This window comes from Equus quagga, chromosome 20 (assembly GCF_021613505.1).
Source record: "Equus quagga isolate Etosha38 chromosome 20, UCLA_HA_Equagga_1.0, whole genome shotgun sequence".
NCBI lineage: Eukaryota > Metazoa > Chordata > Mammalia > Perissodactyla > Equidae > Equus > Equus quagga.
The window spans coordinates 33,689,587-33,702,495 of NC_060286.1; the positions used below are offsets into that span (position 1 = coordinate 33,689,587).

General features: G+C 41.7%; 1 protein-coding gene across 2 annotated transcripts in view; it reads left to right on the forward strand.

Moving 5' to 3' along the window:
* Window positions 1–972: 972 nt before the first annotated feature.
* CPSF2 (cleavage and polyadenylation specific factor 2) overlaps window positions 973–12,909 on the forward strand; it is a 35,659-nt gene continuing 23,722 nt past the window's right edge. Inside the window, exons 1-6 of one of the 2 annotated variants that reach the window (XM_046647447.1) lie at window positions 973–1,119; window positions 4,401–4,462; window positions 9,339–9,517; window positions 10,526–10,685; window positions 10,764–10,869; window positions 11,865–11,994. In XM_046647447.1, the coding sequence (XP_046503403.1) occupies window positions 9,369–9,517; window positions 10,526–10,685; window positions 10,764–10,869; window positions 11,865–11,994 (545 nt within the window). In that variant the 5' untranslated portion in view covers window positions 973–1,119; window positions 4,401–4,462; window positions 9,339–9,368. Of the gene's footprint in view, window positions 1,120–4,395; window positions 4,463–7,621; window positions 7,817–9,338; window positions 9,518–10,525; window positions 10,686–10,763; window positions 10,870–11,864; window positions 11,995–12,909 lie in introns of those variants that run through there. The other variant, XM_046647446.1, reaches the window with a different exon arrangement.

Genomic DNA, 12,909 nt, shown 5'->3' on the forward strand with positions numbered 1-12,909 from the left:
AATTCTACTCTCTAATTGGTCCCCACAGCACTTTATATGTATTAATCAAAAAGCGTCGATTTAATCTATAAAAAAAACAGTGCTGGATGCATGGAGAAACTGAACCCGAGGTCTGGAACCCTGTCTTAATGACATAACACTCTAGAAACCATGCACAAATTAATACTATTTTTTTCCTTTAATTATGTTCTTAAAAAGTGCATATTTTGTGGAATGGTCGGCTCAAGATGGTTTGAGATGTAGCAGAGAGGGAAGCTAGCTTCCAATCTGACACTTGCACGAATCAGAGATGCTCGTGGAGAAGGCGCCCCTTCCCCGCTTCAGCCTGGGAGGGTAAGCACGGCCGGTCCCCTCTTCGGTCCGGCCAGGGGGCAGTCACCGGGTGATTTCCGGTTATGACAGCTTTTCCAAAAGCCGCCAGGCGCGAAACGTGAGCCCAGCCGTCCATCCGAAAGAAGCCCCTCTTTTTCTTTCCCTTCCCCGTCTCCTTGGCTCGGAAGCCTCGGGAAGCCCTGGGCCGCTGTGCCGCTCCGGCCCCGCGGAGGCCCGGACCCCGTCCCATGCACACCCCACCGCCGGGGGCTGGCCTAGAGGGGCGCCCGCCCCGCCTGCACAACCCAGGACCCCGGACCCACCTGCGGCCTCAGCTGCAGCAACGACCCCACGACCTCGAGCAGCGGCGAGCCCAGCCAGCGGCGCCGGCGGAAGCGGCGGCCTCGGCACCTACCACTCGCCGCGCCCGGTGGCAGAGAGGGGTGTCCCGGGAAATCCTCCCTCTTCTTCCTTGTGATGTTTGACTCTTCTCTTCCTATTTTAGCTTTCACACATTATAAATTATTTTAGAATAAAAGTTCAGTCCCAGATGACGAGACTGGTCGCTGTAAGCGCCATCTCCTTCCTACAGTTTTGTCTCCCCCCCCCCGAAGATGGTATCACCCTGGGTCTTCCCCGCCTCCGCAGTTCGCCTCCAATTTCAAAATGGCGGCCGCCATGGAGGGGTCTCTGCTGGCGGATCTTCACGGATGCTGCTGAGCGAACGTCAGCTTTTCTCGCTCTTGAACCTGAATTCGACTAGGGGTTGGGCAGGGCAGTGGACGGCGTTGGGGGAGGCCTGACGAGGCAAGTGGGGCGGGAGAAAGGAGTGCGCCTTTGGATGGGGGAGGGAGCGTCCTCGGCCCTCGGGGAGCCTGGCTCCGACTCCCACTCGCTCTCCGCTGGGGACGTGCTCCCGGGGTGTCGGGTGCCACTGGCCTGGTCCTTCCTGGCGGAAGTGCCCGGCTAGGGAAAGAAGCGGCTTCTCCATGGGTCTCAGGCTGCCGGTGTTTGGGGGCAGTCGGGACGGTTCACTCCCGTGCTCTCCTTCCCTCCTGGCTGCCGTTTCCCTCCTCCCTTTCGGCCTCGGAGCTGGAGGAGGCAATCCGACGCCAGCTTTGCTCCGTAGCCTCCTCGCTCGGGGTCTTCCCATCGTCTCGGGTTGAGAGCTCATGAGGCTGCTAACCAGTGGGCACAGAGTAGGCGTCCTTTTTAGTTAATCGACTCCGGAGACCTTTAAGATGTTCCTCTGCTTTATCATGATCGTCTCGGCCCTCCACCCCCCTCCGCCATCACTTCCACCATCGCTCTGTTGCACACGCTCTTCCGTAAACAGGAGGTCAGACTAGCCATCACCCGGGCAAGTCTGGCCGCCTGTGCTCAGGCGAAGCTGAGTTATCCCTCGCTCATCCCTTTTTAAAAATTTTACAGCCCCTTTCATCCTCTTAGGAAGCTGCTGCTCTCCCCAAACTGACCAGGAAGACACTTTTCGCACTTAGTGAGCTCGAGGGCCAGCCCAGATTCCTTGGTTCTCCTTTGGATTTTGCATAGTTTCCCTTAGTTGTCGTCAACGTGCCAGGTCGTTATTGAGAGAGCAAGTAACTGTGATAGATCGTACAGATGAAGCAGTGTTTCTCAGAATCCTTGCCCTGAAGGAATTTGGATGGTTAGGGTTCATTCCTTCTTTCCCTAGACATTTCTGTTGCTTTGAGTGCTATGCTTGGTATTGGCCATACAAAGATGATCACTCTTCGTCTTTGCCAATACATTTAACATCCATTGGACAAATGTTCCTTGTGCCCACTTTGTGCTAGGTGAATGAATAACTGCCTGAGGATACCAAACAAGCTTTATAAAGGAGTAAATATTTGAGCTGGGTCATGAAGGGTGAAAAGGAGTTTACTAGGCTCAGGAAAAGGTCATTCCTGGATGCAGTACAGGGATGCAGAGATGTGAGAAGTTTTGGCATACTTAGGGAGAGTGGGAAAATATATGTGCTTGGGCCTGCAGTGCAAGGGTGGTTGGTGAACCAAGAGGGAGGTTGAGATCAACTTATGAAGGACTGATTTCCAACTAGGGAGTTAACATTTTATTCATGTTAGCAGAAAGCCAGTGAGTACTTTGCTCAAGGAAGGGGCATGAGTGTATTTGTTTTTTAGGAAGGTCTCTCTGACAGCTGTATGGAAGGTCAACTTGCAGCAGGAAAACTAGATGAAAGCAAATTGCAATCATTCAGGTAAGGTCATGAGTGCCTCAACTGAGGTAGGATAGTAAAGGGTGTCAGAGAGACATTTCTGAAATGTTAAATAGGATTCAACTGGTGGCAGCCAAGTTGGTGGTAAGAAGGTGACTCCAGAGTTTTTAGTTTGGGAGACTGAATGGTTGGTGATTCCATTAAAATGAAGTTGAAGACATGTATGTAAAAATAGAATGGTGCCAACCTGCTCTTGAGAAGGGAAAGAGCTTAATGCTCTCTAGTCTGAAGCATTGATTTCAGAGTCTAGACCAGTGCTGTTTCAGTAGCCACAGGCTACATGGAGCCATTGAGCACTTGAAATTGTGGTTAGATCAATTTGAGATGTGCTGTAAATATAAAATACACACTGGGGTTTGAAGACTTAGTATGAAAAACAGAATGTAAAATATGTCATTAATAATTTTTTAATAATGATTACATGTTGAAATGATAATATTTTGGGCATATTGATTTGAATAAAATATATTAAAATTAATTCCACTTTTAAAGCTTTTCCATTTGGCTCTGAGGAAATTTTAAATTACATTTGTGACCTGCATCCTGCTTTTGTTGGACAGAGCTGTTGTAGTCTAGACTAATGATAGAGGAATTAGAAAGGAGGTGGAGTTTGAGCTGGGCCTTGAGATGATGGTGAGCAGCAATGTGGGGGCAGCTTGCTAGCTCCCTTCAGTGCTAGTTAAGGCATTCAGGGTTTTGTTTTTTTCAAGCAGTAAGAAGCCTTTCACAGGTTTCTGAGCAAGGGATGATATGTGTAGGGGCGTTTCTGAAGATTAATCTAGCGGGAATGTTTAGGTTGAGATGAAGGGAGGAAAGGCTGGAGACAGAGAAACAGACCTCAAATGTAAGGTGATGAGGCCCTGCATTAAGAAACTGGCAGCAGGAATGGAAGGTGGGTGATCCGTGTGCAGGGCATTCTGGGGGGAAAATGATCAGGAGTTGGTAATAGAGTGTTCAAGAAGAAGTAAAAGGAATGAAACGTGTAGACTTCCAAACCTTGGTGACTTAGACAACAACTAAAGAATTCATGTCGTGGAGTCATAAAGCACATTTGAGGCTAAGGAAATTTAGTCTCAAAATAGAACCAGCCAAGTTCAAAGGAGGAAGTGGTCTGCCACATACTCTCCTTTTCATCTCCCTGCTTTCTGCATCTTCTTATCTCATCAGTCGTACACACCAGCTAATTTTCCTAAAATACAGAATTGCCTATATCATGTCCTCTTCTTACTGATGGTGGATCTTAAAATGTTTCTGTGTTGTCTGTAGAACTAGGTGCAAAGTTTCCAAGGCCTTTCATTGTCTGGCCCTTTTCTGTGCTTTAGGCCTTTTTTTTCATTTTTTCCTCATGTGAAAGTGTGCCAGGCTAGTTTTTTTATTGGTACTCTGTAAATTTTTATTTTGTGCCTTTGATCATGTTATTCTTCTGTTTTGAATGCCTTTTCTCTTTGTCTCTTTCTACCCAGGTCCTACCAATCCTTAATGAATAATTTAAGATCCCACCTCTTTTGTGATTCTCAATAGCATAAACTAATGTCAGTTTTAAAAATCTTATTCCCTAAACTGCATATTTCAGCCTCTGATAATAACTAATTTAGTTCATTATTATTATTATTGTCTCTTTTTATCATATGTTTTATTATCTTATCCCTATTTGTTTTATGTAAGCTTAAGGTTCCTAAAATTACAAGTCTCTTTGTTAAAAAAGGACCGCATATTAGACTCCTTGCTGCTGCTCAGTGTTCATCTTAGGACAAGACGTAGAAGTTAAACTCCATAATTAAAAACAGAAGTAAATCATTATACCACGTTCATGAGACTCTTATTTATTTTTTAGATTTATAAAGAACTCTTCCTTTGAATTCATGGTGTTTCATCCTATATACGACTGAGATATCAGTAAGTAATGAATGTCTAATAAAGATATAGCTTTATTATATTATGAGCAGTTGCAATAAAAATATGTTTTCATCTGTTGAAATCTGTGGGTCTGCCTGCAAAAAACGTTTAAAATAAATTCATTCGGTTCTATCTGCAAGATACTTTGTATTATCACTTCATAGTCTAAATAAAGACAGTGGGAGTTAAGGCAGATTTGGTTAGAAAAAGAGTTTCTCCTCAGCCAGTAATATAATGGCGATACAAGAAGCTTTTTGGCAGACAGAATTTCTTAGGTCCTTTCCAAAATTGCATTTATAAACATTTTTCATCAAGTAGGGAATTAGTATCTTTGTCCTTGTCATACCCTGCAAATAGGAACACGTTAAGTCCATATATTTTTAATTTTAACTTATTTGCTTCAACAACTATTTATTGACCCACCACTATGCATAAGACATGTGCTAATACAGTAAGGATACAAAAATAGATCAAGCCTAGTCCTGCACTCAGAGAGCTGTCCAAGCCAGAGGAAATGCATGCAAATGGGGAAGTGTTAATAGTGTGGTAAGGGCACTGAACCCATTGAACGCTAGCCGTGCTTCACTCACTCAAGAGGCATTTATAGACCACCACTCTGTGTTAGGCACTGTGGAGGCGTCGGAATAGAACTGTGATCAAAATAGACAAGGTCTGTACTTCTGTGGAGTCCATATTCCACTGTGGGGCTTAGGAAGAGAGAAGACGATGGACAAGGCGAGTAGAGAAATAAGCTGCGAGTACGGAGAGCACGAGGTATTTTGAGGGCAATAGAATGACGTCATAGGGTGTGACTGGGGTGGGGAAGGAGTTTGGGTGATCAGGAAACTGTCTGAGAGAATAGGTTTGAGGCCGGGAAAATATACAAAGTAGTTAGAGATCTTGGTGACAGTGGAGATAGAAGGGAATTTGAGAAGTACTGATGGATTGGATGTGGGAAACAAAAGTAAAGGAAGGACTCAAGGATGATGCCATCAGAGATCAGATGATATTTAAAGCTATGGAACTGGGAAAGATTACCTAGAAAGACAGAAGAAAAGAGGTCCTGCTGAAAAGCACTGCCGCATTTAGAGGTTAAAGAGAGAGAGAGAGGAATTAACAAAGGAGATTGAGGAGTGGCCAGTTAGGTAGAAGGAAAACCAGACAAGGGTTGACACAGGAACAGCGAGAGGAAGGCATTTCAAGGAGGATGGAGCAGTTAATTTGACTGAATGCTGCTATGATTTCCAGAAAATTGAGGCCAAAGAAATGTCCCTTGGCTTAAGTTGTGTAGAGGTTTGTCAGTGACCTTGATGAAAGCACTTCTAGTGATAATGGTGGAGAAAGATGCCAGATTTGGTAGTGTGCATGGGAGGTGAGAAAGTGGAGACACGTTTGTGGACAAATATTCTGAGAAATTTTGCTGTGAAAGGAGCAGAAATGATGAAGTGACTGCAGGGATTGTAGGATTAAGAGAGGGTTATTTTAAGTTGGGAAATTCTAGAGTATCTTTGTGTTCTAATAGGAATGGTACATCCATGATGCAGAGGAAAGAGGGAATGACTGAAGAAGTTAAGTCCTTGAGGACGAGAATGGGATCCAGAGCACATATAGGAGACTGGCCTTGGATGAGAGCAGGGCTATTTATTCCATATAGTAGGAGATACAACAGTGTATATGCAAATAGGTTAATAGATATGGTATTGGAAGGTGAGAAGTTACTGTCTGATGAGTTTTATTTTCTAAGTGAAGTGAGATTATCAGCTGAGAGTAGGGAGGAGAGAGGGGTGCATGATGCTTGAGCAGAGAAGAGATGTGAAATAATAGCCTCAGAGATGGAAAGTCCTAAGAAAAATCAGAGTCACAGGTAGTTCTTAGTGCCTGTTTGAGATCTTTGGCCATGAATTTAAAGAGCAAACAGCACAGTTGTGTGATTGGGTTTTTCTCTTCTGGCAGCATTCAGCTGCTGGAATAGACAGAGTGAATGACTGGAGTCAGTCAGGGTTGGGATTTTGCCAGGCTAATACAAAGAAGGACTAGAGCAGCAAAAAGCTTGAGAGTGTCTGCAGAATAATCCTGATGGATCGTACATCAACGATAAGATGTGCTTGGAAACGGGAGGATCAGGAATCGTGAAAAAGTGGTCAGTGGATTAGAGATACCAGTGAGGCCAAAGGATCTTTGCATTGGGAGTACTAGAGTAAGTAAGGTGGTAGTGAGAGAGTGAGGTGCTTGAAAGTGGCGCAGCTTACTGGCACTGATAAGGTCTAGGGTGTAACCATGGTGGTGGGTGGCTGAGGTGAAGATTGTTGGAGTTGAGAAAGTCAAGGAACTAAGGTCCATATCGAAGCTATTGAGAAGACGACTGAGTCAGGAACTAAAGTCCTCAATGAATGAGGTCAGATCAATGCACACCAGCAACGAGGAGGCAGCAGAGAAGACTCCTAGTGAACTAGCTGGGTGGCATGAGCCTTAGCGGGCCTAGAGTATGGAAGGGGGAAGGAGAAGATGTGATTCGGAAGCTGCAGCGAGGAGCAAGGAACACACCCTTCCTGCTTTTGAGGTACAGTAGTCCCCTCTTCTCCAGGGGGATACATTCCAAGACCGCCAGTGGATGCCTGAAACCACGGACGGTACTGAACCTTATATATACTGTGATTTTTCCTATCCGTACATATTTGAGGTGCAACCACAGATCTAGCGCAAATTCTTTTTTCCTTCACAATTTCACGGACGGAAGATGTGTTCTTACTGTAGATCTTGGGAACCTCAGCATATGATTTTTTTCTTTCCTTATTAAGTCAAGAACTTTTACCTTTCACTTAAAGGAAGCACTTTATGGCTTCTCTTTGGCATATCCAAATTGCCAGTATCAGTACTCTTGCACTTTGTGGCCATTATTAAGTAAAATATGGGTTATTTGAACACAAGCACTGTGATACTGTGACAGTTGATTTGATAACCGAGTTGGCTACTAAGTGACTGCTGGGTGGGGAGCACATGCAGCGTATACAGTGTGGATACACTGGACAAAGGGATGATTCACGTCTTGGGTGGGACAGCAGTGGACAGCATGAGATTTCATTGCACTGCTCAGAAGTGGCGCACAATTTAAAACTCATGAATTGTTTATTTCTGGGACTCTCCACATAATATTTTCAGAGTGTGGCTGACTGTGGGTAACTGAAACCGTGGAAAGTGAAACCTTGCATAAGGGGGGACTACTGTACGGAGAGTAGAAGAGGAAAAAAAAGCTTTCAGAAGGCTGCAGGAGAAACAGTGTCATTTGAGAACAGCCAGGTTTCTGTGAAGATAAGCAGGTGAAGAAAACCTTCAGAGCAGAGGTTGAAGTTGCAGGTGAGTATGATCATAGTTCCAGAGGGCAAACGAAGGATTTGGGAGGGAAAAGAGGTAGGGGATTGGGTCCAACTAGGAGATGTGCACATCAGTGACAGTGGATAACCTAGGAGTCGTGGGGGTTTTTTGGCATGACTGAGGAGAACAAGGATGGGAGATGGGGTAGGATTAGCCTCCAACAGCCTGTTATGGGAGGTGGGCAGTCAGTTTACCTTAGTTTGTTGATAGGACCTTGGGCAGATGAAGCTAGATCATCAGGTATGCAGTGACCTCACCTACGTGTGTGGTTAGCCAGGAAAGGCTATTTTATTTTAAGTCCCTAAGATCTGAAATGTTACTGTGGAGCTGTGCTTTTTTAATGAGTATTTTTATAACATCTATTTAATAGCACCTAATTCTAGATCCTAAATCCCAATAGATGTGTTCATGTTGTCTCTTCTTGAAATGTATGTAGTAGGCATCCCAACATACATTCCATCAAGTATATGTTGAGCACCTACTATGTGTCAGGTTCTCTTTTAGGAATTGCAAACATGGGATACTGTCTCTATTTTTCAGTTGCTCACACTCTAGTGCAAGGGTTCTTAATATTATTAACTTCCTGACAAGTATGTGAATTTCTATGTGTATATTTGCTGTTTTCTGTTTTTGTTTTTGATGACTCGGGGGAGAAGGAGGAGTCCATAGCTTTTTGTCAGATTCTCGAGGGGGTCTATTTATATGAGGACCACTGGTCTAATGGGAGAGAAAGACTTGTAAACTAATAATTGTGATGCAGTGTAATCACTGCCATCATGGAGCAAATAAGGGTGGAACAAATTCACCTTGAAAGATGAGTTTGTTAATTCAGTATTCATTTATTCATTGAGGAACTTGGTCTCTATTCTAGGTAATTTGCCTGTTATTTGAAATCTGCCAACGTACTTTTTAGGTATATGTTAATACGTTTTATAGACTGGGACACATGAGTGAGGAAAGGTTCATTAACTTGCCCAGAACCACACAGGAGTAGACTCACATGTGGGTCTGTCTGATCCCAAAGTCCGCTACTTTTTATTAAACCACACTGGGGAGCCACTGAAAGACTCATTGTAACCAAGAGTGTAAGATCATGTTTGCACTTTGAAACTCAGCAATGTCTTTTTTTCTCAAAGATTGGCCCTGAGCTAACGTCTGTTGCTAAATTTTTTTTCCTCCTTCTCCCCGAAGCCCCCCAGTACATAGCTGTATATTCTAGCTGTAGGTCCTTCTAGTTCTGCTACGCCGCCTCAGCATGGCTTGATGAGCAGTGCTAGGTTCGCACCCAAGATCCAAACTGGGGAAACCCTGGGCTGCCGAACCGGAATGCATGAACTTAACCACTCGGCCACAGGGCCGGCCCTGGAAATGGTTCTTAATGTTTGCTTTCCATGTTTATGGAAATTCTGTACACTTAGAAATTTGATATAATTTTAGTTAATTTGTCTATTGTGTATGTTAGGTAGGGGTTTTATATTTAATTATGTTTTATTTCTTTTGAAAGAACCTTTTGGATTGTTATTGGACCAAAAAAATGACATCTATTATCAAATTAACTACCCTCTCTGGGGTCCAAGAAGAGTCTGCTCTTTGTTATCTTCTCCAAGTGGATGAGTTTAGATTTTTATTGGACTGTGGCTGGGATGAGCACTTTTCTATGGATATTATAGATTCCCTGAGAAAGTAAGTTACTTTTCATATTTCTAGACTTTTGTTAAATCAACTTCTCTTTTCTATACCCAATACCATGTTGATGTTACACAGTGTTTGCTTTTCTGCTCTAATTTAGTGTATAGCAAAGACTTAGTTTTATTTATGCCAAAGAGCCAAATAGTGACCATCTTCACTTGTAAAGTTTTGATTGACTTAGAAGTTTATTGAAATCGGCAAAATCTTGTTACTTGGCTTATGGATCTCAGTAGCAACTTTTGCACCCTAATTTTAGGAAAGAGCAAGCTTAAGTTTATAAGAATTTGAAGAGAAGAAGAACCTTCCACGTGAAAGTTCTGCGGTCAGATCACATTAGCTCCTTTCTTTAGTTTTTTGATGCTAGACTTCGAGAATTGGTTCTCAGAATAATGACTGTAAGATACAAAAGGATCCTAATCCATCAAAGAAAAATTGTTATGTTTGCAGTATTGTGCTAATTATGAAGGGAAAGAGGACTTCGACGTTTAAAAAACTTAGAACTTGTAGCATAAAAAATTTTTTTCTACTTATTTTGTCAATGAGAGCATATGCTCCATTGATTGAAGTTCTGCTATAATAAATATGCTATCAGTCACCATGCTAAAAAGCTGAGGCAAAAATTCACAGTAAATACGTGGCCATTTAAATATCCTCCACTTAACAATTTCTGAAATTCCAAGCTGACTTCTTGAACTTAATAGTATACAAGATAGCCATTTAAAATTGGGCTACATGTGTTGTCTACTGTTTCTCTGTCTTTTATTTTCAGTGTGTCTGGACACCATATATTTGTGTGCAGCTTATAATTTTAATATTTATGCAGGACAGGGTAGTAGTATTCATAGGTATAATTTTAGCTCTTAGTTTTGCTCTGTTACCCCAGCATAGTCCTCAATCCAGGATACTAAGAGGAATCAGAATTGGTGAATTAATTTTGAATATCCTGCCTTTACCCTTAAAAACAAGCTTTGAGAAATAGTCATTCTGATTGTGTTCTCCTAGGCACGTTCACCAGATTGATGCAGTGCTGTTGTCTCACCCTGATCCTCTCCATCTGGGCGCCCTCCCGTACGCTGTTGGGAAGTTGGGTCTGAACTGTGCTATCTATGCAACCATTCCTGTTTATAAAATGGGACAGATGTTCATGTATGATCTCTATCAGGTAACTTAAAGCAATTAAAAAAAATTTTACACTCCTGCAGTGATCATTTTTAACCTTTTATTTGTGTTATTCTTTTAGTCTCGACACAATACAGAAGATTTTACACTCTTTACATTAGATGATGTGGATGCAGCCTTTGATAAAATACAACAGTTAAAATTCTCTCAGATTGTGAATTTGAAAGGTAAAAAATGTTTCCAGTAGTAAATAATCGGACCAATGGGGCTTCACTTACTGAAAAGTACAAGGGGCGTTTGTAGTAAAAATTATAGACTCTATGGTTTGAAGAATAGATAATTAGCATTTTCTGATGTGGAGCTCTGAGCTTCTCCCAAGTCATTTGGATTTTAAAATATTCCAGACTAAATACTAACAAAATGTTAACAGCTCAGGCCTTTTCACATGTAACTTGAGAGAGACTTATGTAGCGTTTACTGTGTCTAATGCACAAAAGTGATGCGGCCAGACCGTCCTCCTAGGAGCTCACAGTTGGGTTGAGGAGATGAGGTAGCTCAGATGACGAAACGCGGTGGTTGAAGGAAATGAGGTGCTGTGGCAGCACAGCGTAGAAAATGACTGGGTTCTAGAATCAGACATTACTTTTCTTATTTAATCAGGCTGGGAAGTCATATGTTAAGTATATCGTTATCATCTATAGAGAGAATTTTATATTAAAGATTTTCATAAATGTGAACCCTGGCATTGAAAAACTGGTACAACAATGGACTCTGAAGCTGTAGCCGGGAAGTAGCAATGGTCTCAACTGGTTCGTTTGTACTTAATTTTTCTATAGGGTAAATAATTCTTTACCATGAGATCTGAATTGTTGTTCTGTCAGTTTAGAGATTAGCAAAAATGGAAACACTTGACAACTGTATGTACAATATAAATATTAAAATGTGTTAGTTCATACTAAGTAATTTAATAGTGTACTAGCTTTTAGGTCCAATCACCAGCCTTCTCAAGAATACGTAATAAAGTGACGAGAGCGTTTGCCTCCGGTGAGGGAATGGAGTAGCTAGGAGGCAGGAGAGTGAGACTTGCATTTCACTGAATGCTTTGTTACTTTTGAATTTTGTGTCATCGCATGCATTACCTGTTAAAAAATAGCTTACAAATAAATAACCCTTCTTAAGGTTGTAGAAGAAATCTGAGTATTGTCATTTCTTGTTGACATAGGTAAAGGACATGGCTTGTCTATCACACCTCTGCCAGCTGGTCATATGATAGGTGGAACAATATGGAAAATAGTCAAAGATGGAGAAGAAGAAATTGTTTATGCGGTTGACTTCAACCACAAGAGGGAGATGTAGGTATATGGAGATGAAAGCTAAGGGAGGCGCGCTTGGTATGCTTTCATTCTCTGGAGGGAAAGTTAGAAACAAAGCGATTTATCAACCAGAAATCTTGGGCAATTTAAAAGCATCAGATAGTGAATATTTTCAAAATTACTTAATTATTTGCATTATAAGGGGGAAGTTTGATATAAGAAATAAAAGATATTAAAATTTACATCCACTCTATAAAACAGATATCTCTCTGGAGATGTTGCAAAGGAGATTGCTTTTTGTACGTCAAATTATATTTTTATATGCTCTTGAGCTGCTATTTAAAGGAACTTTGTGGGTGGTTTTTTTTTTTTTGTAAAGTCAGCACTTACCATCTAATCTAACTATTTTTAAAGCCAGACTCCCTTTAAAAGGGGACACAGTAGTATAATTTTAAGTACTTCATTTTGTACTCACAGGATTACTGTAAAACTGTTTTGGTGTTTAGTCTCATACAGGCTTCTTTTGTTGTTTCTGTAGATTAAGTTCACAGCTGTTTTGTGTTAGATTACAGTAGCCTCAAGATCTTTTGTATCTTATATTAAGAAATATTTAAGACTAATAAATTGAACTTTGGGCTCTTGTAATCACAGATTAATGAGGAAAGGATGGATGTTGGAGTGAATGGTAATCAACCATTTTGGGAAAAAAGTCAGTTTGTGTCTTTTTTAAGCATATAACAAAATAAATTTCAAGTGGATTAGAATTAAATAGAAAGTGAAACTATTGGTGAGTCTGATCTCTGATTTGGAAAAGACTTTGTAAGCGTGAAAGCAATGGGCCATGTTATAAAGGGAAACTTTGATAGATTTCATTATATACAGGTTCAAAATATCTGAGACAATAAACTAAATTAAAAGACCAGTAAACTAAGGAAAATATTTGCAGCAAGTTGG